This window comes from Falco biarmicus, chromosome Z (genome assembly GCF_023638135.1).
Source record: "Falco biarmicus isolate bFalBia1 chromosome Z, bFalBia1.pri, whole genome shotgun sequence".
Classification (NCBI taxonomy): Eukaryota; Metazoa; Chordata; class Aves; order Falconiformes; family Falconidae; genus Falco; species Falco biarmicus.
Window position 1 is genome coordinate 71,183,336 of NC_079311.1, and position 24,344 is coordinate 71,207,679.

The 24,344-nt window shown below is 36.9% G+C and overlaps 1 protein-coding gene across 3 annotated transcripts in view; it reads left to right on the forward strand.

The window, feature by feature from the left end:
- Positions 1-24,344, forward strand: part of RICTOR (RPTOR independent companion of MTOR complex 2) — a 91,013-nt gene that overhangs the window by 18,888 nt on the left and 47,781 nt on the right. For 2 of the 3 annotated variants that reach the window (XM_056323722.1, XM_056323724.1), the window contains 7 exons: positions 7,709-7,773; positions 13,904-14,035; positions 15,025-15,088; positions 20,307-20,433; positions 21,416-21,585; positions 21,810-21,877; positions 22,812-22,879. In XM_056323722.1, coding sequence (XP_056179697.1) covers positions 7,709-7,773; positions 13,904-14,035; positions 15,025-15,088; positions 20,307-20,433; positions 21,416-21,585; positions 21,810-21,877; positions 22,812-22,879 — 694 coding nt within the window. The remainder of the gene's footprint in view (positions 1-7,708; positions 7,774-13,903; positions 14,036-15,024; positions 15,089-20,306; positions 20,434-21,415; positions 21,586-21,809; positions 21,878-22,811; positions 22,880-24,344) is intronic. The other variant, XM_056323723.1, reaches the window with a different exon arrangement.

Below are 24,344 nucleotides of genomic sequence, written 5' to 3' on the forward strand. Positions count from 1 at the left end.
AGTCAGTGAGCTAGGAGGCATTGGAGCTTCAGTGTGAGAGTTACCCGAATAGATGGACTGATACTCAGAAGGAGCATGTAAGTTGTCTGCCTTCTGGATAGAGCACCACAGATAAGGCAACATGCCTAAAGATGAAACACAAGTTTCTGTGATGGAGGATGTGTCCTGCAATCGGCAGTAGCCAAGAAACAAGATAGTAGTGGAGAATTTTGTGGGTAAAGTTAGTTGTAAATTATTACTGTTGTAGAAGAGCTGGTAACAACCATTGATTAAAATAACCAGGAAGCTACTTGACAGTTTTGAGTCAATCTCAAGTCAAAGAATGAATGCTCAAGAGCAGATTTGGGGGACCAGTATATGAGAATGACAAATATGCATGACAATCTTTAAAGTGGGCATGCATCTCAGCTGTTCAAAGCACTCCTTGTAAGACTGAGCACCACTTCAGTGGTAGTATGAGATTCAGTTGGCAGGAGGGCGAGTACTGAGAACAAAATCACAATAGCAAATACATTTCTCTTCTAGTGCATTAATACCAAATCTGTAAATGCTCCAGGTTGGTTCAGAGCACATGTAGGTGCATAGTATTCACTGGGGAACTGAATTTACACTGAAATACTTTCTTTGGGTCATTGCCTTATGGTGTCTGTTGGACACCCACCACTGACAAAATGCTGCTGTTTTTACTGAGATTCCAAACTGTTGCAAGAAAGCCCTTTATTCTGCTAGCATAAGCTGGTGCATAGCTGTGTTTCATTTATCTGCTGATCTGGAAACTTAAACGTGAGTCCTTCCAAATTCTCTGGTAGGCTTAAAATTGAAGAGCTGGATTAGGTTTGCAGGTGCATGATTCCTAGTGAAAAGTCAATATGTGAAACTACGAATCTTAAAACACTATTGATTTTACTACTGAAAATCAATTGTTTAGCACCTCTAAATTTGTAATTAAAGTACAAACCAAAAATTCTTTTGAAAAGATGGTTTTGAAAAATTGTTAAAAATGGAAAATACAGAAACACAAGGAAGGTGATCATAAATTGGACTTAAGGCTAGCAAGAAATGATGAATTTGTGAAAAGTAACTTGATAAAATTAAATACGACTTTTGAAGGCATAGTGTGTGTTTCATAACCTGGTTTTGATTCTGCATCAGAGTGATCCTGTATAAGGGAATCATCCTACTCTATTTAATATTTAGCACTTGTTCTTATATTCATCTTCCTGGAATATCTGCTTTATAAATGTATAACTTGTACATACGGTTTTGCAAACTCTTCCTATTTTTGTTTGAACTGTAAATGCAGTTATGAAAATAGAATAAAGGTTGCAAATTGTATTGTATTGTCTGCCTTGTGGTTGGAACAATTCTGTGTTTTTCATTCCAGTGGTTAAGAGTGAAAGCCTGGAGCCTGGGGAGACAGTTTTGTTTCGTCTTTGTGCTCTGGTCTTCCACCATGAATTGATACAGTCTCAGTTCTCCCTTTGAGATACAAGTGTGGGGAAGATAGGCTAAGAGCTGGTTATTTTTGTACCCTGTCTTGGAATTATAATGAAGATCAACTTCATTTGCTTGTAAATTCTTGCATTTTTTTAAAGACTACTAGTTACCAAAGATACTTGCCCTATGGACAAGGAAAGGACCTTTGAAATCTCTTTAATAGCATATTTCTGGAAAAAATACAGAAATTCTGTAAAATTTAACTTTCCTGCTAAGAATATAATTATACTGAAAAGAAAATGCTAGCACCAACCTAAGCAGTTGCTTGCCACTGCAACAGATTTTTCCTTCAAAGACTGGGCAAAAAATGCATTTGGAAGAAATACTGTTCTGCTCTTTTGATAATTACAATTAATGTAAGTTAATGTGGACTTCCCTGACAGATCACGGTAAACATTAAGTTTTGTGTTAATTTCAAGATATCTGAGATATGCTAAGTTCAGGCTTCTTTCCTTGAAAGAAGACTAGATTTCTAAGATGGGGTTTGTTCCCCCCACCCCCTTTACTTAAGGAGAAGGAAATTAATCACCCTTTAAAAATTGCTGAACTCGGCTCCACTATTTTATGCAGAAGTTAAATATTTTTAATAAATGTTATTTAAAATATTTAACAATGATGGTCAGCAGTCAACAGCATTTGTTACTTTACCTGCAGGAATGATACCATAAGGCAGGTGTTTTGTATGAAGCTTGGTTGCCTAAGAGATGTAACTCCCTTTTCATTTGTCTTGCCCATCAAGAGAAGTGTTAACTAGTGATGTTCAGGTCCCCACAGCACCCATACTTACTGTGCATAGTATGCTGTATACATGATATTTTACAAAAACTTGCATTTCATTCATCAAGTTTTAGCTAGTACTTCTTGGTAAAAGCCTTAATGTTCATGTTGTTGGCTCTTTGTCTGCAGAACATGCGTTGTTCTTGCCCAACAGATGCTGTAAGTTTTCTGCTCCAAGAAATGAGTGTTCCCACTCTGGTAATACTTGGGCTATGGAAACGTATGTTTTGTTCTGAATTGCAGCAGTGGCAGACTTGGAGATTTATTTTTTTTTCTCCTTGTCTGTTGCTTATCACTTGAGTGAAGCTGCAGTTTCATGGGCAAAAAATGTTCTAAGTACTGCCTGACCTATATTAGACAAAATAGTCTTGTTTCTTTCAAATGACCTGCATCACTATTTAAGCTAACCTGAATTTTGATCTGAAAATTCTTTGAGGATTTGACCTCTAGTAAATGGTCAGTGACACTTCCAGTTGTCACAGCACTTCCCAAGCTTGGTATGTGCCTTTGGCTTCAGTAAACTGAGTAGATTATCCATTTTTCATTTATATGGCCAGCTATGTAAGGCAAGCGCCTTGAAGTTTCCCAGCTTCTGCTCATTAATACCAGAACATCATTGTTACTACTTTGGGGTTTTCCCCACCCCCGTGAGAAGTAGTAAGTGATAAATTACTGAAAACCAGAAGGAGCTGTACAATTGCATGTACCTAGTGGAAAATATCTTTCGGATTTGAAGTATGTGTTTAGAATCCTTTATTATAGAAGGCTTATTCCATTGTTGGGTTCAGGGAGATCTTTCATAACTTTTTAAACCTAAGAGCATATTTAAATAATGAACAGAAAAAAAGATCCACAGGTGTTATTAGAGGAATTTCTATTTTTCATTTAAAAAGGTGCTTCTTTAAGGTCAAAATGAAACTTAATTCATTTTTAGCTTAAATTTACCAATTGAATAGCATCAGTGATTTGGAAAATGGTATTTGCAGTCTACTCAAAACTAAGTCTGTGATTATTTATTGAGGCTCTACTGTTGTGCTGTATGTTAGGTTTTGACCATGCTGCTGAACTTGACTAGGATGGGGGTTGAGTTTGGGGCTAATAGAGGCTTTCATGGATTCTGTCTATGATTCATAGTCTGTCATTTTAGTGTCTTGGCTGTCTTTTGCAAAACCAAAGACTCTTAGAATCTGAATGCAGCGCTGACTGACTGTAGTGCCCATCCAAGTAGCTAAACCACTGTGGCAAAACTTGAAATCTCATGATGAAGTATGTAGCAGATAGGGACATTCAGCTGTTGGAACAGATCTGGAGAGCTAATGGGTCTAAATCCAGTCCATAGTTTCAGTAGGGGTTTCTCCTAAGGCTAGGATCTATTAAGTAGTCTCCTCATAAATATTACCAGTGATGGTTCAAACTTTATTTCCAAAATTACAATATAATAATTATATTTTGGATGCATAGAATAGTATCATACTTTTACCTAGTAATTGCTGTAACTTTTGTTAAAAACACCTTTGGTCTCCTTGTGCACCCAACTTGTGTATGCTGTTGACCTCCTGTGGTTTTGTTGTTTTGAGCTACTGTTTCCAAGACATGTTGATGTGTTACTCACATTGCTATGACTCATCCAAGTAGCATGAAAAACTCATAGCTGACAGTAAACATGAAAAAAACCACTGTAAGTTAGTCACTGTCTGGCCTAGTGTAAGTAGCATTTTGTCCTAATATTGAATCATACCCTCAAAGAGTTTGTGCTGTTCCCATTCATTGACTATTACATAAAAAAATCCTGAATTTTAGAGTTGACTTATTGGCAGTTTTAACAAGCAAAGTATACTGTGTGTTTATGTATACATATTGAAGTATATAATTTATTTTGTATATATAAATGCATACATTTTATATAAAAGTTGTTGTGTTCTTCACAAATATCTATATTTTATATATATATATATATGATATATATATATATCACAAATATGCATAATTCCAGGCACTATATGGTAATCTGTTGCTATTTTAGTGAAATATAACAATGTAATTAGTCAAAAGCAGACTTTAGTGTTCTGGTACTGCTTGCTTAGAGATTTATACTACAGTGATATGCATATTCATTGTTAAATGTTACAGTCAAACATGTGACAGTTTGGCCTTGTCAAGAATTCAGCCATCTACAAAAATCACTGCATTTGGGCTATTATCATTGGCCTGCTTGTGTTTGAAGGTGAAATGAGAAGAAAGTTGCAGTTTTCCCTATAGTGTAAGACCAGACACTGAGCAGATACCTAAAGCATTGAGACTAGCTGAACAGTATCTTCTTTATAGCAGCTTCCATGACTTTTTCCACTTTTAAACATACATCAATCCAACCTTATGTTTGCAAGGCTTTTTTTTTGCCCAGACTAAATAAACCCGATGGCTCAGCCATCATGGGTGTATTTTCTAGCTGTACTGTACATTTTCTGCTACACTTTTTCCAGTTTGTCAGCTCTTAAAATGTGGTACCCAAAATTTTGTTTTTCATGCTGTTTTGAGAGCAGCCTGTCAAGCAGAAAAATATCTCTTAACCTCAAACTTCATGCAATACTATTAGTACTTCTAAAGGTAAAATTTCTCCCCTCCCCTCCCGAAATTATGTCACTAACTCATTGAGTTTATAGCTTGCTGTAACTTACAGTTCTTGCTTTCCTTTTGAAATCTGTTTTTTGTATTTAACGTTCCAAATCTGTTCTGGACATTTTATATTTCTCTGCTGGACTTCTTTCAGTTTTCATATGCCTGTTAGTATGTGGTACCCTGAAGGATATGTTACAGCATTCCTTCTATTTTATTGAATTTTCTCACTGAGTTTGGGCACTCCTTTCAATTCACTGAAGCATTTTGAATTCAGATCTTGCTTTCCATCTCTTAAATTCTTTTCTAGCTGGAAATCCTGTAAGCACACTACTGTGTGTAAATTGGAAGGAAAGCTAGTACGTAAGTGACAGCAGCCCACTGGAATGAGAATAAACTAATAGCTAAAGTAGCTAGTCTTCTTAGGTTTTTTAGCCGATTTTATCTCTTTATTTTCTGTGAGAAATTTCATGTGTATACACAGACAGCATCAAACACTCTAGTAATTACCATCACATTCAGAAATTTGTATCCACACAGCAATTAAATTTGATGAAAGTTGTAACTATCGTGATGTTACCTGACTGTATAAGATAAGGTCAAGTTTCTTTCTACATCAGTGAGGGTATGTATATGCAGTGGGAGCACATGTATAGAGGAAAACAATTGGCATTGAGGAGCTAGTAACTGCGCTATATGTAGCTATATTGGCTAAGAGTCGTTACTGACAACTAGACTAGAACTCATCCAGTGAACTGAGTACTCTGTAGCAATTGTAGCAAGCTAGGTGAATTCCTGAAAAATGTCATCTGCTTTGGTTTCATCTTGGGACTGCTGAAGATGCAAACCAATAGTAAGTGCAATGGTAGCAGGCTTGCTTCAGAAATGCACTAGTGGACACAATAGCAGCTTTCTCAAATATAATTTTTTTCCTACATCTAAACTAATTCTATGGGTTGTTTAAAGTAGGAAAAAAGACTGTCAAAGATAATCTGGTATGTTAAACTAGGATTTCTCATTTATGTCTGGGGTGGAATGATGGGGAAAGATTTAGATGTGTAAATGATTGGGCTAAGCAATATTGATGTACTTGTCTGAAACTGAACAATGCACTGGTTTTACTCACTATCTTCTCACACAGTTTTGCTTACACTCTGCCAGCCAATTTTTACAGTTCATAAAATGTCAATAGAAATGCTAAAGCAGCAGTGGTGGCCTTAGGCAGTTCAACAACATGGCATAAAAATAGATTGATGCTAGGAAGTGACATATTGTCATAAGCAGTTAATGCACCAATTGTCTAGTTTTATTATCACTTAAATTTCAAAGGGGGGGGGGAGGTTATATAATAACTTCCCATAGGTTTTATAATAATCTTTGGTTATAGCCACTGTTAAGAAAAACGCAAAATCCAGATTATTTCAGTTAGCTTATTTGAGCCCAAATGTGAAGCTGATTCAGGACGATCTGATAATCTCTGTCATGAACAACTTTGGATTTCAGCATTATCATTACGCTTATTTCTGTATCCTTTCTATTTCACTATCACTTATTTTTTTTAAAATGTTGAGTGATCCTTGGAAGACTTGGTACCTGTTGAGCATAAACCTACATATTGCTTGAATTTAAATCGTCATGCTAATAGAATGACTTCACTTAAAAGCAGAGTTTCTGTGCAATATGCTCTTATTTCAGGTGGAGTTGAACAGTAGAACAGGAGCATGGAACATATTAATTATTTCAACTCACAGTAGCTTTAATTTAATTGTTTAGTTTATTATAAACTTCTTATTGCTAGCAGTAAATACATGTAAAGAATGTGGCATGGGTTTTGAGATATATTAATACTTTCAGAGTGAGGGTATTTACTAGTTAGCACAAACACTTACTGAATTCCTCACTGAGGAGAAAATAACTGTGTCGGTTCAGAACTGAACACATGAGAGGACAAAGTGCAAAGCTATTGCACTCAGTCACCTGAGTGAAGTGCTTGGAAAAATGCTTTGGGATTTGGATGTGATAATAAAGTATTTTATAATTTTAGCTAGGGGTAGTAAATGAGATTGCCAGGAATGTCTTTGTCACTCTTGCAAAAGGAGAACAGAGTCAGCTTTTATGGAGGAGACACTTTCCCTTTCATCAAGAGGCTAAAGCATTGGTACACACCAGATTGCTGCTTTTGAGATTGGTTTTGCATGTAAAAAGTGCACTTGTAAATCTTGAGTCTTGTGTTCAAAATGGATGGATATGGTTGAAGTGTTCAGGTTTCACAATGTTATAGGTGTCTTCTTGTGTGCATAAATTCAACCTTTGCACTGATTGTTTCAGAGGTACAAGTTCTGTGGGAACAATGGCGGGCCAGGCCAAATGTCAGTTACAGGATACTTACCATTGGCAATACCTTTTGATTTTTATTTTTTTTGTAGGCCTGTGCTGTTGCAAAACATGACAGTGGACCATCAGTGTCAATCTGTGCTTCAAAGCTGTCACCAGAGCCCTCTTTTTGAATGCAGATGTGCTTTGACCTCAGGGTTTTTTACCAACTGCCCAAGTAGCAATCTGGAGTTGAAAATCTGACCAGCTGGCAGTTTACACGATTGTACAAGCTTTTCTCTCATATAAGAAACCATAGATCTGTGTGTATGTGGTATATAAACAGAATACTGACATCAGAAATTCTCAGGGTAGTCTGAAGATTATATGCTTCCCCTTGCCATATATGAAATTTCTCAGGTTTCTTAAAAAGCATTGCCAGAAAGCTACATTTTACATAGTTATTTTTGAAGAGTTGTAATTAATGAATACATTCTTTTGCTTTCAGCTTCTGTGTAATGCTGGCCATGCTGAAGAAAAGCTAGGTTTTACATATGACAGCATCATAATATGGTAAGTGGTAAGGAGCACTAGAGCAATACTAGGGTACTTTAATTATTCTAGGTATAATTAAATAAACTTTATTTGTACTTTTAAGCTAGTATTTTGTATTTTTACTGTGTTTGAAATTTCATAATACAAATATGTACCTTACACATATTTGAGTAAAATCAGAAATATATTACTAGCTTTTGAACAAAGAGAGGGGAAAAAACTTCGAAGTTAAACATGTGGGTTTCTTTATTATATTCTTCATAGATGTAAAAATACCTCTGAATAACTGTACTCGCAGAAAGCACTTTTAGTAAAAACATGCACCTACAGAATGTGAGCATACTGCTGATTTGAATCAGGATTTGAAGATAAACATTTTACGTTGGTTTGATGTGTATGATTGTCTTTGTAGTATTGCTTTCCCTGCTACTAAAACACTCTTTTTTCAATCAATCAAGTGGAATTTTCCTGTATTTTGTCACAGTTTCTGACAGTCAGGGGTAACTACATACTTATTTTTAGAATGTATCTGTTTTTACACAGACATATGTAAATTTGTCCTGAAGCTTAGCACTGATGGCAGAAACAACTAAGATCTATTATTTAATATGATTTTCTGTTCTTTCAATTTAGTTAGCTGACTTAAGGAAAGCAAGCTTAGAAGAAGCTGGTAATTCTTACTTAAAGTGTTGGAAAAACTTGTGTAATATCTTGTGGAAATACTGTAAGTCGTTTTCTTAAATAGAACTGATTTTCCTTACTAGTACTGAAAATTTTTTAAAATGTTAGCATATTTTTGTGAAAACATGTTTTGCTGTAAACGTCAGTAGGTTATCATCTTCTGATCTTATTTATGTAATCTATTACAGTGCTTTATGATAGGACTACATGTTACTTAAAAGTACAACTTCAAATTTCAGAGTTCATTACCAAATATTTTTAAATACAAATCTTTGAAGGTTATGCAAATGCCAGTGTTTGGTTTTACAGGAAGAAGTTTGCAGAAACATCTGCTAATCCAAACACAATTATGGATATTAATAAGGAAGAGATAAACTGTTGTTCTAAGCAGGTGCATGAAGAGAATTAGCCCCCTGCTTAGAAAAATGCCAAAAATTACTTGTCAAAAAAAATGAGAAGACTTAGGGCAGGAAAATAAGCTTCGTTAGCATTGTTACTTTGGTCAGTTCAGTGGTTCCTCTGTGTATGTATATGAGAAGCAAATTTTTTATGCATAGATGTAGGTTATTCTGCTAAAGTGATAATTTTCAAACTTAATACCACTCAAACACTCAAATTTTAACAATCATAATTGTGCTGATTGGTAGTTCTACAGAAATATTAATTGATTGTTTTCATGAAATAGAGACTTTTCAGGCAAACTTCCAAGTTTTTCTCTATGGAGTGGTAGGATTATGTTTGCAGATTATTTTGCTATACAGCTGTTGCAAGTAACGGAATTTTGATTTTGGAAATGACCTTCAGGTAGGCTAAGTACCTTTGGAAATAACATTCAAGTTCTGTAACTTGCTGTGCTGATGTTCCCAATGTTATTTTAGATTTCTGTGGGGAAACCTTTTCATTCTGCAAAACAAACTTGTTTTTCTTTGAAAGCATGAAAAGTTATTTAGATGCAAGAAATACTTTTGAGTTTTCCATGTTTGTGAAGTATGAATGGCTTACTTTGAGTTAAACTCAAAAGGAATCAATGATTTCAAGGATAATTGTAGATTTCCTTGATAGAATATTTACCTAAACTAAAGAGTTACAGCCTACAAGAATTGCAATTATTTTCCAGGTAGAGATCTTTATTTTAGAACTTGTTCTCTTTATGGAATTTTATTAGTTCAGGTGTCTGATTATGTCCCCCCAGTAGATGGGGATAATGATGACACGTTTTGTTGTCATTCCCGGTGTAGGTAGGTCTTCCCATACTGTACCATTGACAGGTGAGAGGAAGCCTTGAGCCATGAAAAAAAGAGAGTGTCGGTAGGCCTCAAACTTTTGAGGTCTTTTAGTAACATGCCAGGAGACTTTGGCCATAAAAGCAAAATCCAGAATATTCACTATTACCTGGCTGGATTAAACAGAGATTTGTGAAAACCGTGGTTGTCTTTCTCTAGTGGGTGCATAAGATGCTACAGGAAAAGGTGTGAGAATGATTCTGTAATAGGTAGTGAGTATGCTTTCTTACTCCATCCTTTGTTCTTCCAGACTTTATCATTCTTATTGTTTATTAGTCTGATGCTGTCTTCAGAAGTTACTTTCTTTTCTGCAGTGTTGTTTAACTGCAGCTGGTAACTGAGCCCCACGCAGCTGCTCTCTCATTCCCCCTTGCCCCGGTGGGATGGGGGAGAGAATCAGAAGGGTAAAAATGAGAAAACTCATGGGCTGAAATAAAGACAGTTCAATAAGTAACGTAAAAGCAGTGCGCACAAGCAAAGCAAAACAAGGAATTCATTCACTTCTTCCCACGGGCAGGCCGCTGTTCAGCCATCTCCAGGAAAGCTGGGCTCCGTCATGCCCAACGGTGACCTGGGAAGACAAACGCCACCACTCCAAATGTCCCTCCCTCCCTTTGTTCTCCCCCCAGCTTTATATGCTGACCCTGACATCGTATGGTCTGGAATACCCCCGTGGTCAGCTGGGGGCAGCTGTCCGGGCTGTGCCCCCTCCCAACCCCCTGTGCCCCCCCAGCCCCTCGCTGGTGGGGTGGGGTGAGAGGCAGAACAGGCCTTGGCTCGGGGTGAGCGCTGCGCAGCTGTAATGCAGACAGCCCCGCGTTACCAGCGCTGTTTCCAGCACAAATCCAAAACACAGCCCCACACCAGCTTCTGTGAAGAAGATTAACTCTGCCCCAGTCCAAACCAGTACACAAGGATGCTTAAAATACTGGGGCAGGTAGTATTGTACTTACTTTCTCTTGCAGAAACATAATGTCTTTTTGGCCAGATGCATGCAGAGTGTGCATATCTAAATAATTTTCTGATGGCTATTTTGTAATCATGTAGTATGGGTTTTTAACACAGTTGTTGTCTTGATGTGCGTTCACATCCAACAATCTTGAGTTTTATTCATCATCTTGTTCTCTTGAAGTTTCTCATAACCCCATCCTGTTCTTATTAATATGAACAGAAATGCTGCCCTCTGCATTTCTGTCCCACTTGCTTTCTCCAATTCAAGAAATGTATACTGAATACTACCTACAAAAGTAGGTTGTGAACCTGGAAAAAAATTTTCTATTCACCTCTGCTCTTTAAATTAATCTTTTCAGATTTTGATTTGTGAAACTACTTTTCATTACTCTCAGATCTTTTTATATCCCTTAATACAGTCTTGAGCAACACCTTATGGCTTTTTATTTTTCCTTTTAAGTCTTTCAAAGGATTAGTGGAATAAAGTTTGTGTACAATCTACTGGATGTACAGTTATATTTTAAGGTGATTTTGTTTTAAGTTCATGAACAGTCCTCTGGATGCCCTTTGGAATCCTTTTTTTTATAGACCTCTTTATCACCTTTTCTCCATCTTGGCCCCTACTGTTTCTCTTACAGTGCTAGCAGATATGTACACTAGTTCATGTTAATGTTCTTTCCACTTAGATGTGAAGCTTGGTGGGCTGCTGATGGTACTTACTGATAATTTCCTCCATTTCTTTTGCTGTTTTTCACTTGTTAGTCTAACATGTTTTTTATAATAAAAGTCTTTATGATAGGAATCTTCATGCAGATGTCTAAAGCAATGACTTAATATGAAGAGAATGTTTGTTTCTGTCATGCTTCTGTTTGTCTGTTACTGGCTTCATCCCGTCTCCTTTTCCTTTTGGGTTAGCCAGGGGGTCCAATTTATTTTTTTGAGTTGTCTCCTTGTGGTATGGCTGATAAATCAGAACATGTAGACACATGCACATACATTTTGCTATGTATTTTTTTCTACCTGCTGTAGCATATCTTCATTGTCTTTATAAGGTCAGGTTTCTTTCAGGTTTTTGCAGGTCAGTCATTGACTAGTGAGTGGTTTGGGTTTTTTTGTTTTTAATAGATTTTTGTTCAGTGTTGTATGCTTATATATATCATTGTTTTCATCCAACCTTTATAGATTTTTGTGACCTTTATATTATGTCTGTATCTTTCTGGCTAGCTATATCTTTAAGTAATGAGAATGCAATGAAATGTGTAGTGACACATCCGTTTCTGGTACGTTCTGCTTTTGGATGTCGAATCTCATGAGTGTTGTCCTTTGTAGTGGTTTCACTGTTGCTAATTTTTTAATTAACTTCTGTCTACATATTAACAATATCTTCCTCTTTTGAGTTGTAGAGCAAGCTTTAGTAGCTATTACTGCTTTTGAGAAACTATTAGTCTAAAGATTGTTTTGGTCTGCCTTTCAGCAAAAATTTTCCTCTCAGATATAAAAGTAACATTCTTTACTTGAAGGGGAAAATAAGTAAATAATATAGATTCAGGATTTGGCTGTCCTAATAAGAAATGTCATGGATAGCAAAAACACCATTTGCATGAGTAATAGGTAACTTCTGCCCTAAGAAGAAACTGCTTAAGTCTGTTGAATTGGTATATCTAAATGAATTGTAAACTCTAAGGTAAAAGTTCAAATAGAAAAATGCCATTGAATAGAACAGAGTCTTAGTGCTCATCCGTCAGACTTCCATCTCTGGAAAGATGCAGAATTAGAAACAAAGCACGATTTGTGATCTGAGGAATACCTGTTATCTACTCAGTACAATGGAAAAGTTGATGGCTTTTCTTGAATGACTTCAGAAATAAATCTCTCCTGTAGTACTTTTTTTTTTTTTTTTTTTAATTACGGGAATAATTTTTTGTGACCTTACAGTATTGAGAATCTGTTTTTTTGCTTCTAGCTCAGCTTAAAGTAAATTAATAAAGGCAATTAGTGGCAGTCATTAGGTGATGAGTGTTTGAATCATGTTTGATATTATAGCAGAGATGGTCTGCCTGAAGTTAATTCCCTACTCGGTACTGAAATTAATAGTCGCTCCATCTTTATTTGCATGTAGTGTTGCAGCCTTTCTGCTTTGTCTGTATATCATGTGGAATTAGGTTCCTGTTACAGTGACTTTTACACAGGCCACTTAATGTCCAGAAAGATTCAGAAGGTTTTTGGCCTTAGAGTAGCTGGTTACCATGCATGATGATCCTGGAATAAGAAAAACAAACAAACAAAACCCCCCAAAAAACAACAAACAAACAAACAAAAACCCAAACAAAAATGTGCCATTTGTATAGGTGGAAATTCAATCTCACTGACTGAAGTATTTATATTCTTAAGTGTTTGCTGAAAGAATCCTACTAAAATACATCAATGGAAGGCTGGATTTTTTTTGGCCCCACTGTGTAGTCGGGTAAAAAGGGCAGATCTTTGAAGGACCTTGAAAAGGACGGCGTGTCACTTCACACTTTCAGACTCCACCTCTGGAGGCCCTCAGTATCTCATTTCTTTTTACCTAGATAGTGAACTTGGGAAATTATATTATGATGACAGTTCCGTTTAGGAAAGCTCACCTTGGTGCAAGCAAAATGCTTCCAAAATGTGTGGAAAGACAAGTATGTTTTGGTTATATGTTAAAATGAAGTCTGTGCTGTGCAGGGCTGCTTTAGTTATGACTCAGTCATATTTCATGTAAACATAACACGGTGCTATAACATTTGTAGTAAGTGGTGCGTATAATTCGGGTAAAAATCATCTGTTAGATGTCAAGATAAGTTTTTGAGGGCTTACAGTTATGGGTTGGCAGTCTAGCAGAGGAGGAAATGCTATCTACCTGTTAAATTTTATTGGGCTAATATTGTGCTTAGCTGTTCTATCAAGTAAGTCACATACAGGTCTTGGTTGTGTATCACTTCATGAATGTGCAAGCATTTCTTTTAGTGCAGAAAATTGATTTGTGGCTTTCAGGTTAATGAATTGTCTACATCTGCTGGCAGGGTGAAGGTTTGCCTTCTAGGCTGTACAGGTGAGCATCCTGAAGACAGAAAATCTAGGCAAAACATTTCTTTATAAAAATCAGGGTTTTTTTTTATTTTAAAGGAGTGTTTAGTAGCTGCATGTCAGATGGCAAAGTCTTCCTGCTGCTAAATAGCTGTTTATCCCCCTTTTCTTCTTCATTGTAGCCTGCGGTTAGCTTTACTCAATGAAGCAAAAGAGGTGCGAGCAGCAGGATTGCGAGCCCTCCGCTATCTCATTCGAGACTCCAGTATTCTCCAGAAGGTGCTAAAGTTGAAAGTGGATTACTTGATAGCCAGGTAATTTTTCTCTTCCTTCTTGTTGTAAATTATACAATTGTAAATCTTTTTCACTTTTACTTGCTTTCTCATGGTTAAGCAAGATGAGAATACGTGTTTTCATATCCTCTTACATTCTTGATACGTAGTTTTATAAAAGCCATTTTTCTTCAATATGAATAATTTCCTTTAAAATTAGAAGGATAATACATTACATCAGCTAATCTAAATAAAATGTTGTCCTAATATATGATATACTATGAATAATCTAAATTAATTTATAACTGAAAAATACAGAAATCTGTGGTGCTGTTAGAAGGTTGAAACATAAGTCATTTTCGTAAGTTGGTTTATGGGAGTTGTTCTGATTCTTGTTATTATCGTAGTGCTTTGGAGTCTTTAGTACAGAGTCAGGGCTAAAAATCAGTTCATGCCCAAGAATTTGTAGCCTAAGTGTAACCAGTGACAAAGGGCAAACTAACAATGAAATAATAAGATCAGCATGATGAGTGGATGTAAATATTAGCATTTATAGTGCTTCCTTTGTTAAAAACTTGTTGGATTTAGTATACTGCTGTAAGCATGTGTGTTTCTGTTTATAAATATACACAGTTTTAGTGTGCTGTTCAATTTTATTGGAGCAAAAGGACTTTTCTGATCTGAGAACACATGCAAAACATGATGTGATATATTACAAATACTTCTAGTCTCATTTGAAATGACAATTGCAGCTAGCTCAGAAAATACTTGTTGAAGCCATTATACCTTGTTATTGTACATTTGAGAACATTCTAGTGATTTAGTTATCTTCACTGTAATTAAAAAAAAAAACAAGTGAAGCTAAGTGACCAATCATAATGAGTATGCTTGCTGAAAGGCAGAGTTTTTAGAGAGTCATAACACTCTTTCTTCTGTTTATTCAATTGCATAAATATTAACACAAGCTGTTAACAGTTAAGGTGAAAGTTAATGTTGTTATAAACAAAATATGTTCTTTTAACTTATTTTAGGTGCATTGACATACAGCAGAGTAATGAAGTAGAAAGAACCCAAGCACTTCGATTAGTCAGAAAGGTAAAATCTAACTATAGATGGTCTTACAAGCTATGCCAGTCAGTTGTGCTGATTTCTGTCTTTTTCCATCAGCATTTTTTTTTCACAGGCTGTAATACGTTACCTTACTTTCTCACGTAAGAAGAAATTGTAGCTAATAATTCAAAAGAGAGAAGGAAGGGTAGTGCTGACACTTTTTTTGAGTTTAATCTCTTAGCACTGAGAATCTTGAATGGTCTAGAGAAATTCTGCTAATTGTCTTTAATAGAGATCACAATGGACAAGATTTGGGAAAAATTTATCAAATGAACACAAGGGTATAAAGCCCATATTACTAAGTTTCATCTAATGATTAACTTTATTGTATAGTGCTGTTAAGCATCTGTGAATCAAGAATGGGAGATTTTCTGCCATTTGAGAAATGAGGCAAATGGCTGTCACTGCAATAATCACTTGAAGGAATGCTTCTAGTACTGCTTTATCTTTAGATGTTGATGCTGTCTGTAATTATTTTCTCAGATACTCAATAAGACATAGTTAGTTTGTGGTGGTTACTGTCCTGTGTAGCCATGGATTTGAGATGTTTGAAGCTCATTTTTCAAGTTCATCCTAGAGAAATTGGCATATACAGCTACTGAAGGTATTTTTTTCAGGCAACATGGTTCTGCCTTTGTACTGGACTTTATTGTTCTTTATCATGCTTATATTACTCCCTTTTTACTGAGTGTCTTAGCAAAAACTACCAAAGACTTGAAGTAGTTGGAAGAATGATTCCCCAGGAGCACTGTGTGTGTTTAATCTGTTTTGTGTGTTTATGTATTTTTTATATATTTAGGTTGAAAATATGTAAGTTTGATATGCAGTTTGTTTTCTTACATTAGCTCACTTGGTTTCTGTCTTACAGAGGAGACAACATGCTTGATTAACAATTGTGCCAAAAAGAGTTTCAAAGCTTAAACACTACCACCACCCGTAAACCCAAACAAACAAAATCCACAATCATAAAGGAATGGATCCTTGAGGAAGTCAAGTTCTTAGCTAATCTGCTTTAAAAAAAGAGCTTCAATGTAGAGCCAGAACAAAAATTGGAAGATGGAATGGAAACACATTTATAATTGGCTTTATTTGGGTCAGAAACTTGTCCTCATTATTCCTGGGCTTTTTGGAGCATTTTCTAGTTGAGCAAAGACTTCTGTCTTGCTTGAAAGAGGCAAGAGGAAGCAAACGATAAATAGATTATTCTGATTTGCAAAAATGATACTGGAATCATATAGCTGACCACCAGAGCTTTTTCTCCATCATTGTACAAGGATGCTGTGCATGTGTCGTCATTTAATCCGAGCTAGCAACCAAGCCCTATGCAGCTGCTCTCTCATTCCCCCTTGCCCCGGTGGGATGGGGGAGAGAATCGGAAGGGTAAAAATGAGAAAACTCATGGGCTGAAATAAAGACAGTTCAATAAGTAACGTAAAAGCAGTGCGCACAAGCAAAGCAAAACAAGGAATTCATTCACTTCTTCCCACGGGCAGGCCGGTGTTCAGCCATCTCCAGGAAAGCTGGGCTCCGTCATGCCCAACGGTGACCTGGGAAGACAAACGCCACCACTCCAAATGTCCCTCCCTCCCTTTGTTCTCCCCCCAGCTTTATATGCTGACCCTGACATCGTGCGGTCTGGAATACCCCCGTGGTCAGCTGGGGGCAGCTGTCCGGGCTGTGCCCCCTCCCAACCCCCTGTGCCCCCCCAGCCCCTCGCTGGTGGGGTGGGGTGAGAGGCAGAACAGGCCTTGGCTCGGGGTGAGCGCTGCGCAGCTGTAATGCAGACAGCCCCGCGTTACCAGCGCTGTTTCCAGCACAAATCCAAAACACAGCCCCACACCAGCTTCTGTGAAGAAGATTAACCGTATCCCAGCCAAAACCAGTACCACATGGGACGTACACAGGGGTGCTAATGGCTCTTCAGTGCTGAGAGCCATGTTGATGAAAAATACTTCCTTACATCTTTTGCTAACTAGAGCATCATTGTCTTAAAAGACAATCAGACAAGTAAAAATCCACCCGACCTGCCTACCAGTAAAATGACACCTTCTTCATGTCAGGTCAGGGCTACAGCAGTTAAGCATTGGCGTAGAGCAGTCAGTAATTGAGAAGCTCTCACTCACAGGGAATGCTGGGACACGTCCTGAATGGCACATTCTGTATTTTCACACTTTTTATTATTCTGCTCTAACCCTTTTCTCATCTCTCCCATCTCCCTCAGTATCTCAAACAGTGGTTTGCTATTCCTAAAGATTAGGTCTAGAAGAAGAGAATAAGGGGCAAATAAAACAGAGTTAATTCATCTGTGCAGGAAGCAATTTCCTGTGAGCCGTGAAAGAGCTGAAGTGGGTTCCACCAGCATCACTGAACAGTTGTTTTCGGTTTCAAAGTCTGGATGCAATTCTTCAGCCTCATCTTTGACAGCAAAAATGCCTGTGTAAGAATAGCATAGATACAAAATGTTAAAATTAAAACATTTTTCTGTTCCTTTTCATTTTTCATGGAATAGAAGAACAAAATGTAAAATGTTTATCATGTTTTATGAATTTATAAAAGGCACTGAATGCTAAAATTATTTTTAAAACATGTATGTTAAAGAAGGGGAGGAAAAGAAAAGAAAACAACTTTAAACTCCTAAAACTTCGTTTCTGGGGTTTTTTTAAGGCTTTGAGTGCTTACTCTTTTGACTGTAATTACCTCTACATTTCCTAGTAAGAGCTTTGCAATTTAGTAGTGTCTTCAGCCCTGAAAAAAATGGTATAAAGTTGTTTCAGAATGTGTTTTTGCATCTAGTGGAAGTTGGTAAGACTTCATTAATTTTAATAGGCAGGATGTGTTATTTTCAAAACAGAAGTCAGGGTTAGGTACAGTATGAACCACCTGTCTTCCTCTTGGGATCTTTAAAAGATCTAATTCATAATCTCTGTTACTTATTTCATCGTAGCTTCTTGTAAGTAGCTTTACATCACCTGTCTTTGGTCTTTCGAATTGCCTTTCAATACCTAGAGCAGAATGAAAGCAAATGCAAAAGTTTGTATTTATTCTGCTAATATACATGGAATTAAATATTAAAAGAAAGAAATCTTTCCTACTCATGTCTTAAAATCAAAGAAAACAATGAAGCAGAACAGTCTTAACAGACTGCTTGTGTCCTCACTAAGTACGTCAGTATCAGTAGGAAAAAAAAAAGTTACTTTTGTAGAGTGGATTGGTACACCCGTTTGCTGCGGGCATTTCGGGCGAGTGGGAGTCAGATTCAAATACTCACAGAGTTCAAGATCTGATCCGTTTATTGTACAAACCAGGTAGACTTTTATAAGGCATTCTATAAGCGTGCAATAATGTGATTGGCTATTTTACAAGCGTATAATAATATGATTGGTTAACAATTGTTTACTGGGAAGATTTCTGTTTCTGCTTGTTCTGGCATGTAGGCTCCTTTCTGCGGTTTCCCAGCTCCTCTTATCACGTCCCGTTGGCCTTGGTTTTGAGCAAACATCTGCAATTTGCTCCTTTTTCTTCATCCCACTGTTCTGGCCGTAACCTCGTCTTATTTCTTCAGTATTTTTCCACTTGCTTCAGAGTTCAGTATAATCATTCAATACAGCAAGAGCCCCAACACCCGTTCTATTTCTAATTATTGTTACTTCATGCCACTGTAAAAGTGAAAGACTGGGGGGGGGGGGGGGAAACTTTTTTTCTTTAGAGTCCTATCTTAAATCTTCCTGTTTTGTGGGTGACAGCATCATGTATGACAAGAAGTTTCTCAAAAACATGTCTTAAAAATAAAACTTGTTAAAGTGTTCCAATATATTTGTTATAATGGTTGATCTCTTCTTGTTTTAACATCCTCTGCAAAGGTAAAACAATCCTCTTTGTTGTACAATACCTATAAGACATCTAATGGAGCTGTAAAGTTTTTGAGAAAATTATTTTTGAGAAATAATGAAGGTAAGCCTGCTGTTGCTGGAAACAGAAAGGGTATTAACCAAAACCATGGAAAACCAGCTGCAAGTTTTTAGGTGTTTGATGGTTAGTGGGGTGTGTTTTTTTTTGTTTACCTCTTGCTTTTATTTATTAGTAGAAAAAATGTGAAGTGGTTGAGTGGACTGTAACTCATTCAGTTGTTCACTTTTTAAGCAGTCAGGCAAAACCCCCTACTACCTCCTTAGTAATACATCTGTTTAGTGATGTTCATGTTCTGTAGTATAGAGGATATATATTTTTCTGAAACTATGAAAAAATCTGAACAAATAACTACTCAGTCAAAACCTTGTTTGGGGAAGGGTGAGGAGTGGTGTTACAGGTTAATTGTTTTGGAATGGTGTTTTTTGCCTTTCAAGTGTGTGCAGGGTCTTGCTCCTTAATCTGGTGAACTGATTTTCCTAAAGTAGCAGCTGAGGACTTCCATGGTGCAGGACCTCTTCAGTAGTGTAAATGAGCATTGGCTGTTAAAATCTGGTCCTCTATTCTGTCTCAAATTTATTGCAAAATTTTTCTTAGTTGAAGAGTGACTTAATTAATGGATGCAGGTCTTGTGTTCATCTTTGCTTTTCAGTTTACGGTGTTTAAAGGGTGTGTGTTTGTGTTTGTGCCATAGCTACGTAACTTAGGGTGAAGTTAAATTACACCACAGTTCTAGGCAGATCAGGTACTATGCCAGAGGATATTGGGGTGTTACTGACAGTTGTCTTCCAAATACTATAGCAGCTTCTGTTGACCATTCTATCTTTTGTAGTCTGCAGCAAACTAAGGATCCCTCTACAAAACAGGGGATTTTAGTGTTGGCTAATTAAAACAGTTGAATAGTTATTGAAGAATCTACTGCCATATGAATTAATCTTCTAGTAGATTTTGTAATCTGCTGTGTCATTGCATAGCATTTTTTGGTTGATAAATTCTTGGAAAAAAGTACAAAAAAGGCAGGCATAGTTCTCCGCAAGAGTCCTCTTTTTAACCTTCTCCTCTTATGACAAAATGATACTAAACTAAAAAACAATCAGGAAGAGAGTGGCAAAGTAAATTGAAAAACAGAATTTCAAGAACAAAAGCAACAGTTTTGAGGACTTGCCATGTACAACCAAGTAATAGATTAAGTGGTCTGCCTGGTTGTATCTAGGAAGCAGAATGCTGGTGAATCTGTGAGTATATTTAGAGAAATACTATGAAGAAACCAGAGCATCTTTTCTTTCACTTTTGGCAGATGATCACTGTGAATGCTTCATTGTTCCCCAGTTCTATTACTAATTCTTTGATAGCAGTTGGAAACGATGGCCTTCAAGAAAGAGACAGAATGGTTCGAGCATGTATAGCCATTATCTGTGAACTAGGTAAGATAACTAAAAGCTAATTAAGAAAAATTTTAATTTGGTTATCATCAGTTTTCTAATATGACTCATCTGTGGGTTTGTATTAAATAGATTTTATTGAAGCAATTAAGGGCATTCAGTTAAGAACTTTAGCATGTTGCTCATTATTAATGTCGGTTTCATGGATTTCAGTCATTAGTTTGGTATATAAAACAATATAACTTTAACTTAAAATCTAAATCTGTTAAGTGAAGTACCTGAAGATTTCAGATGGTGTTCTTTCCTTGAAGACTTGCCGATTTTTCATTTGCCTTAAAAACATTTCCCTACTGCAGTTGAAGTTTCTAACACTAAGGGATTGGAAGTAGGGAAAATTCCATACATGAGATGCTGACCAATGTACAAGGATTCAGAGAACTACAAAAGATCTTACTTTAAAAATTTTTACAGCACGTACTGTGGTTAGCTAGCTTCTGGAAGGCAATATTATGTGTCCCTGTACAGGCTATCTGGACAGTGGTTTGTACTAACTCCCTGTACTTACATGTGGGTATTGATTTTTAAAGCTCTTTTTTTCAAAATCAATCAATGACAAGTAACTTCAGTAATGTTTTCAAGATACAAACTTCTGTTGTAAAGAAGTACTGTGCTGTTACTCTTTTATATTCTAGTATAAATATTTTATCCATGTCAATCCAGTGAAGCACAAAACTTTTTTGTAGGGAAATACAGAAACTATTCTATGAAGACTTGGTTGGAAGTAAGTTGGGAAATTGCTGCATAATGGCAACTGACTGACCAGTATCTTTGTTCATGATAAGTTAATCCAAAATCCCAGTTCGTTGCAAATGTCAGTCAGTTCCATTAAAAGCCTTACTTACACTTCAGCAGTGTCCAAGGAGAAAAAGATTTTATGTACTAGAGACAAGTTTGTTGTATTGGAAGCCATGAAATGTTTTCTTCCCTATTACTGGCCAAAGTGACGTGTTTTTGCTTTATTTAGCACTTCAGAATCCGGAGGTGGTGGCTCTTCGGGGTGGTTTAAGTACCATCTTGAAAAATGTGATTGATTGTCAGCTAAGCCGAATAAATGAGGCTCTGATAACTACAGTTTTGCACCTCATTAATCATCCAAAGACCCGACAGTATGTGCGAGCAGATGTAGAATTAGAGGTGAGTTCAGTTTTACTTGCTAAATAATAGAAATTAAATATTGTATGTTTAATTTTCGTCTCAAGATTTCACCCTCTGTGATAGTGCAAAACGTTTAAAATATAACATTTTAGGCTAAGAGCATAATCAAATATAAAGTAGGAATAATGTGGGACTGAGGAAAGAGCAAGACCCATTTAACTGTATTCTTATGTGAAAGTAATGCATGTCTTTCTTTTGTTTAGCGAATTTTAGCTCCTTACACAGATTTTCACTACAGGCATAATCCAGACACAGCAGAAGGACAACTCAAGTAAGTGTTAGTGCTGCTACTTGTGCTACCAGTTGTGTTCATGGTATTGGAATTAAGCTGGTTTTCTTTCCACAGTGAAAATAAAAGCAATGCCCTAATACTAAACTACTTGAAGTTGGATATAGTAGGTTAGGATGCGACTTTCTGCGATACTGTTAAGCATTTAAGATTTAAAAGGGCTTGTTTAGCCTGGAGAGGAGAAATTTGGGGGGCACCCTGCTTCAAATAGCAGCCTTTCTAATACCCATGAAGCTATCAAGAAGATGTAGCCAGGGCCCTGCCTGGTGGTGAAAGGTGGGAGGACAAGAAGGAACATACAAAAATTGAAGTGAGAGGTACCAACTCGATGGAAGGGCCAGGGCAGGGATTTTCTGTGAGGCTAGTAAAGTGTTGGAACAGGCTGTCCAGACAGGTCTTGCAGCCACTGTCTTTGAGAGTTTCTAAGGCTCAACTGGATGAAGCCTTTAGTGTAACTTGGTCTGGTTTGATACCTGACAACTTTGTGCAGGAGTTTGGACCAGAGACCTCCTGAGATTTCTTCCAACTTCAGTTATTCAGTTCTTTTTTAATTTTCGAAAGGCATTAGATGCTTAGGTCTGGGTAACTGAATAAGGTCCAAATCTTTAGGTTCCTGCTGTAGACTCGCTGTCAGTGGAGATGCGGAGTGATTCATCTGATCACAGATAGATGTTTACTTTGTGATGTTATCCTCCTGCCATGGAAACTCCCCTGAAAAAGGAAAAGTAGCAATACTTAAAAATTCCGATCTTTGTGTGTATATACACATTGCCTAAATACATATGCACACATATATGCATATATAGAAGACTTCTCTTACTCTGGACTTTGTCCCCATCTAAGATCTCAGTGAACTTTTTACTTGCTATGTTTTATAGTAATTAACTGTATTGTGACACTGTTGTTTTAATGATAGGGAGGACAGAGAAGCACGATTCCTAGCTAGTAAAATGGGAATAGTGGCTGCATTTCGATCATGGGCAGGTAAGTGGTTTTTTGTTTGTTTGTTTGAAGCTGGGTGATTGGAAAGGGAATTTTACTTTCTAGTATGAGTGGTTTGTTTAAACACTGAATCTGTCTCATTTGACATGTCTCACTTCTATCAATACCTTCCTATAATGCTACTAAGATGGGGTTTGATACTGTAAAATTGGAGGATGCATACATAGTTTTCTTTGATTACTGACGGGATACAACTACCCCCCCTGCTCTGTATCGAATACCTTGTAAGTTGTACCTTAGTGGTGGTACTTGACATTTGATGGGTGAGAGGATGTTGAGAATAACATCATACCATAAGACTTTGCCTTTGAGATGGTTCTGCCGCTTTAAATAACAAATCTTTATGTGGAGAGATAGATCAGATTAGTTTCATTAGCACCTGCATTTACCAGGTGCCATAGCTGAAGACAAATTGCCATTTGGGATTTTTCATGTAGAATGCATTTCTAAACCAGAAAAGCAGGTTTCTGCATTTTTCTAAATCTTTTTTCTGCAGTGTTAGAATGTCTAACATGAAGACACTGCTTCAGGGACTGCTTATCCTTTTAGTTGAGACAGTGTCTTGCAAATAAACTCGGATCAGTTGGTATGACCATTACCAATATTTTGAGCAGGATTTTTATAGGCTGTACTTAGGAAAAGTTCAGACTGTATAGAAAGCTTTTTTCATTGTAAAACTATTTGCTTTATTTTTTAGTGTTCAGAAAACAATCACTAAGCTTAACTTGATATCCAGATATCCTTCAAAAGTTTCTCATATGTATTCTCTCTTGTTTGGGGAGGAAGCTTGGGAAATTTATGAACAACTTTGAAACTTTCAGAAAGCAGTTCCTGACAAGAGTGTTGCTGCACCATCCCTTACTCAGACACTTAGAACTAATGAGATATGCCTGACAGGTCAAGTGACTGAAGAAACAGTTGTCTTGAAATACGTTACTTGCTGTGGCACTTTCACTGTTACACATTCATCCTTTTTTATATTATTTGTTAAGTTGGGGACTTAGCATTGTAAATGCTTTTGGTACAAAAATGTCCTTACACTGTCAGTCTTCCAAAGGACATCTAGTTGAACCAGGCTTGAGGATGTTCTTTGGTTTTGTTTTGGGTTTTTGGGTGGGGTTTTTTTGCCTGTGTGTACTACCTGCTATGCTCTGCTGTTCTGTTCTCCTAATTTTGCAGACTGGGTTATTCTTTAAAGCCGATGGTTACTATGTGCTTTATCCTCATGTGTGATGTCCTTAGAGATAAAACTAGGGCATGCAGCAATGACTGCATGCACCCAAATCTATTCCTGTGTTGCAATTTGGGTATGACTCCTACAAGCTCTTAGAAAAGACCTTTGAGATGCACTGTAGAACATATGTAAAAGCCCTCAGTGTGTCTGTGGCCACACGTGTGTCTCTTTTTAAGTTTTCGTGACATGGAAGTTTTGGAATTGGGGACTTTC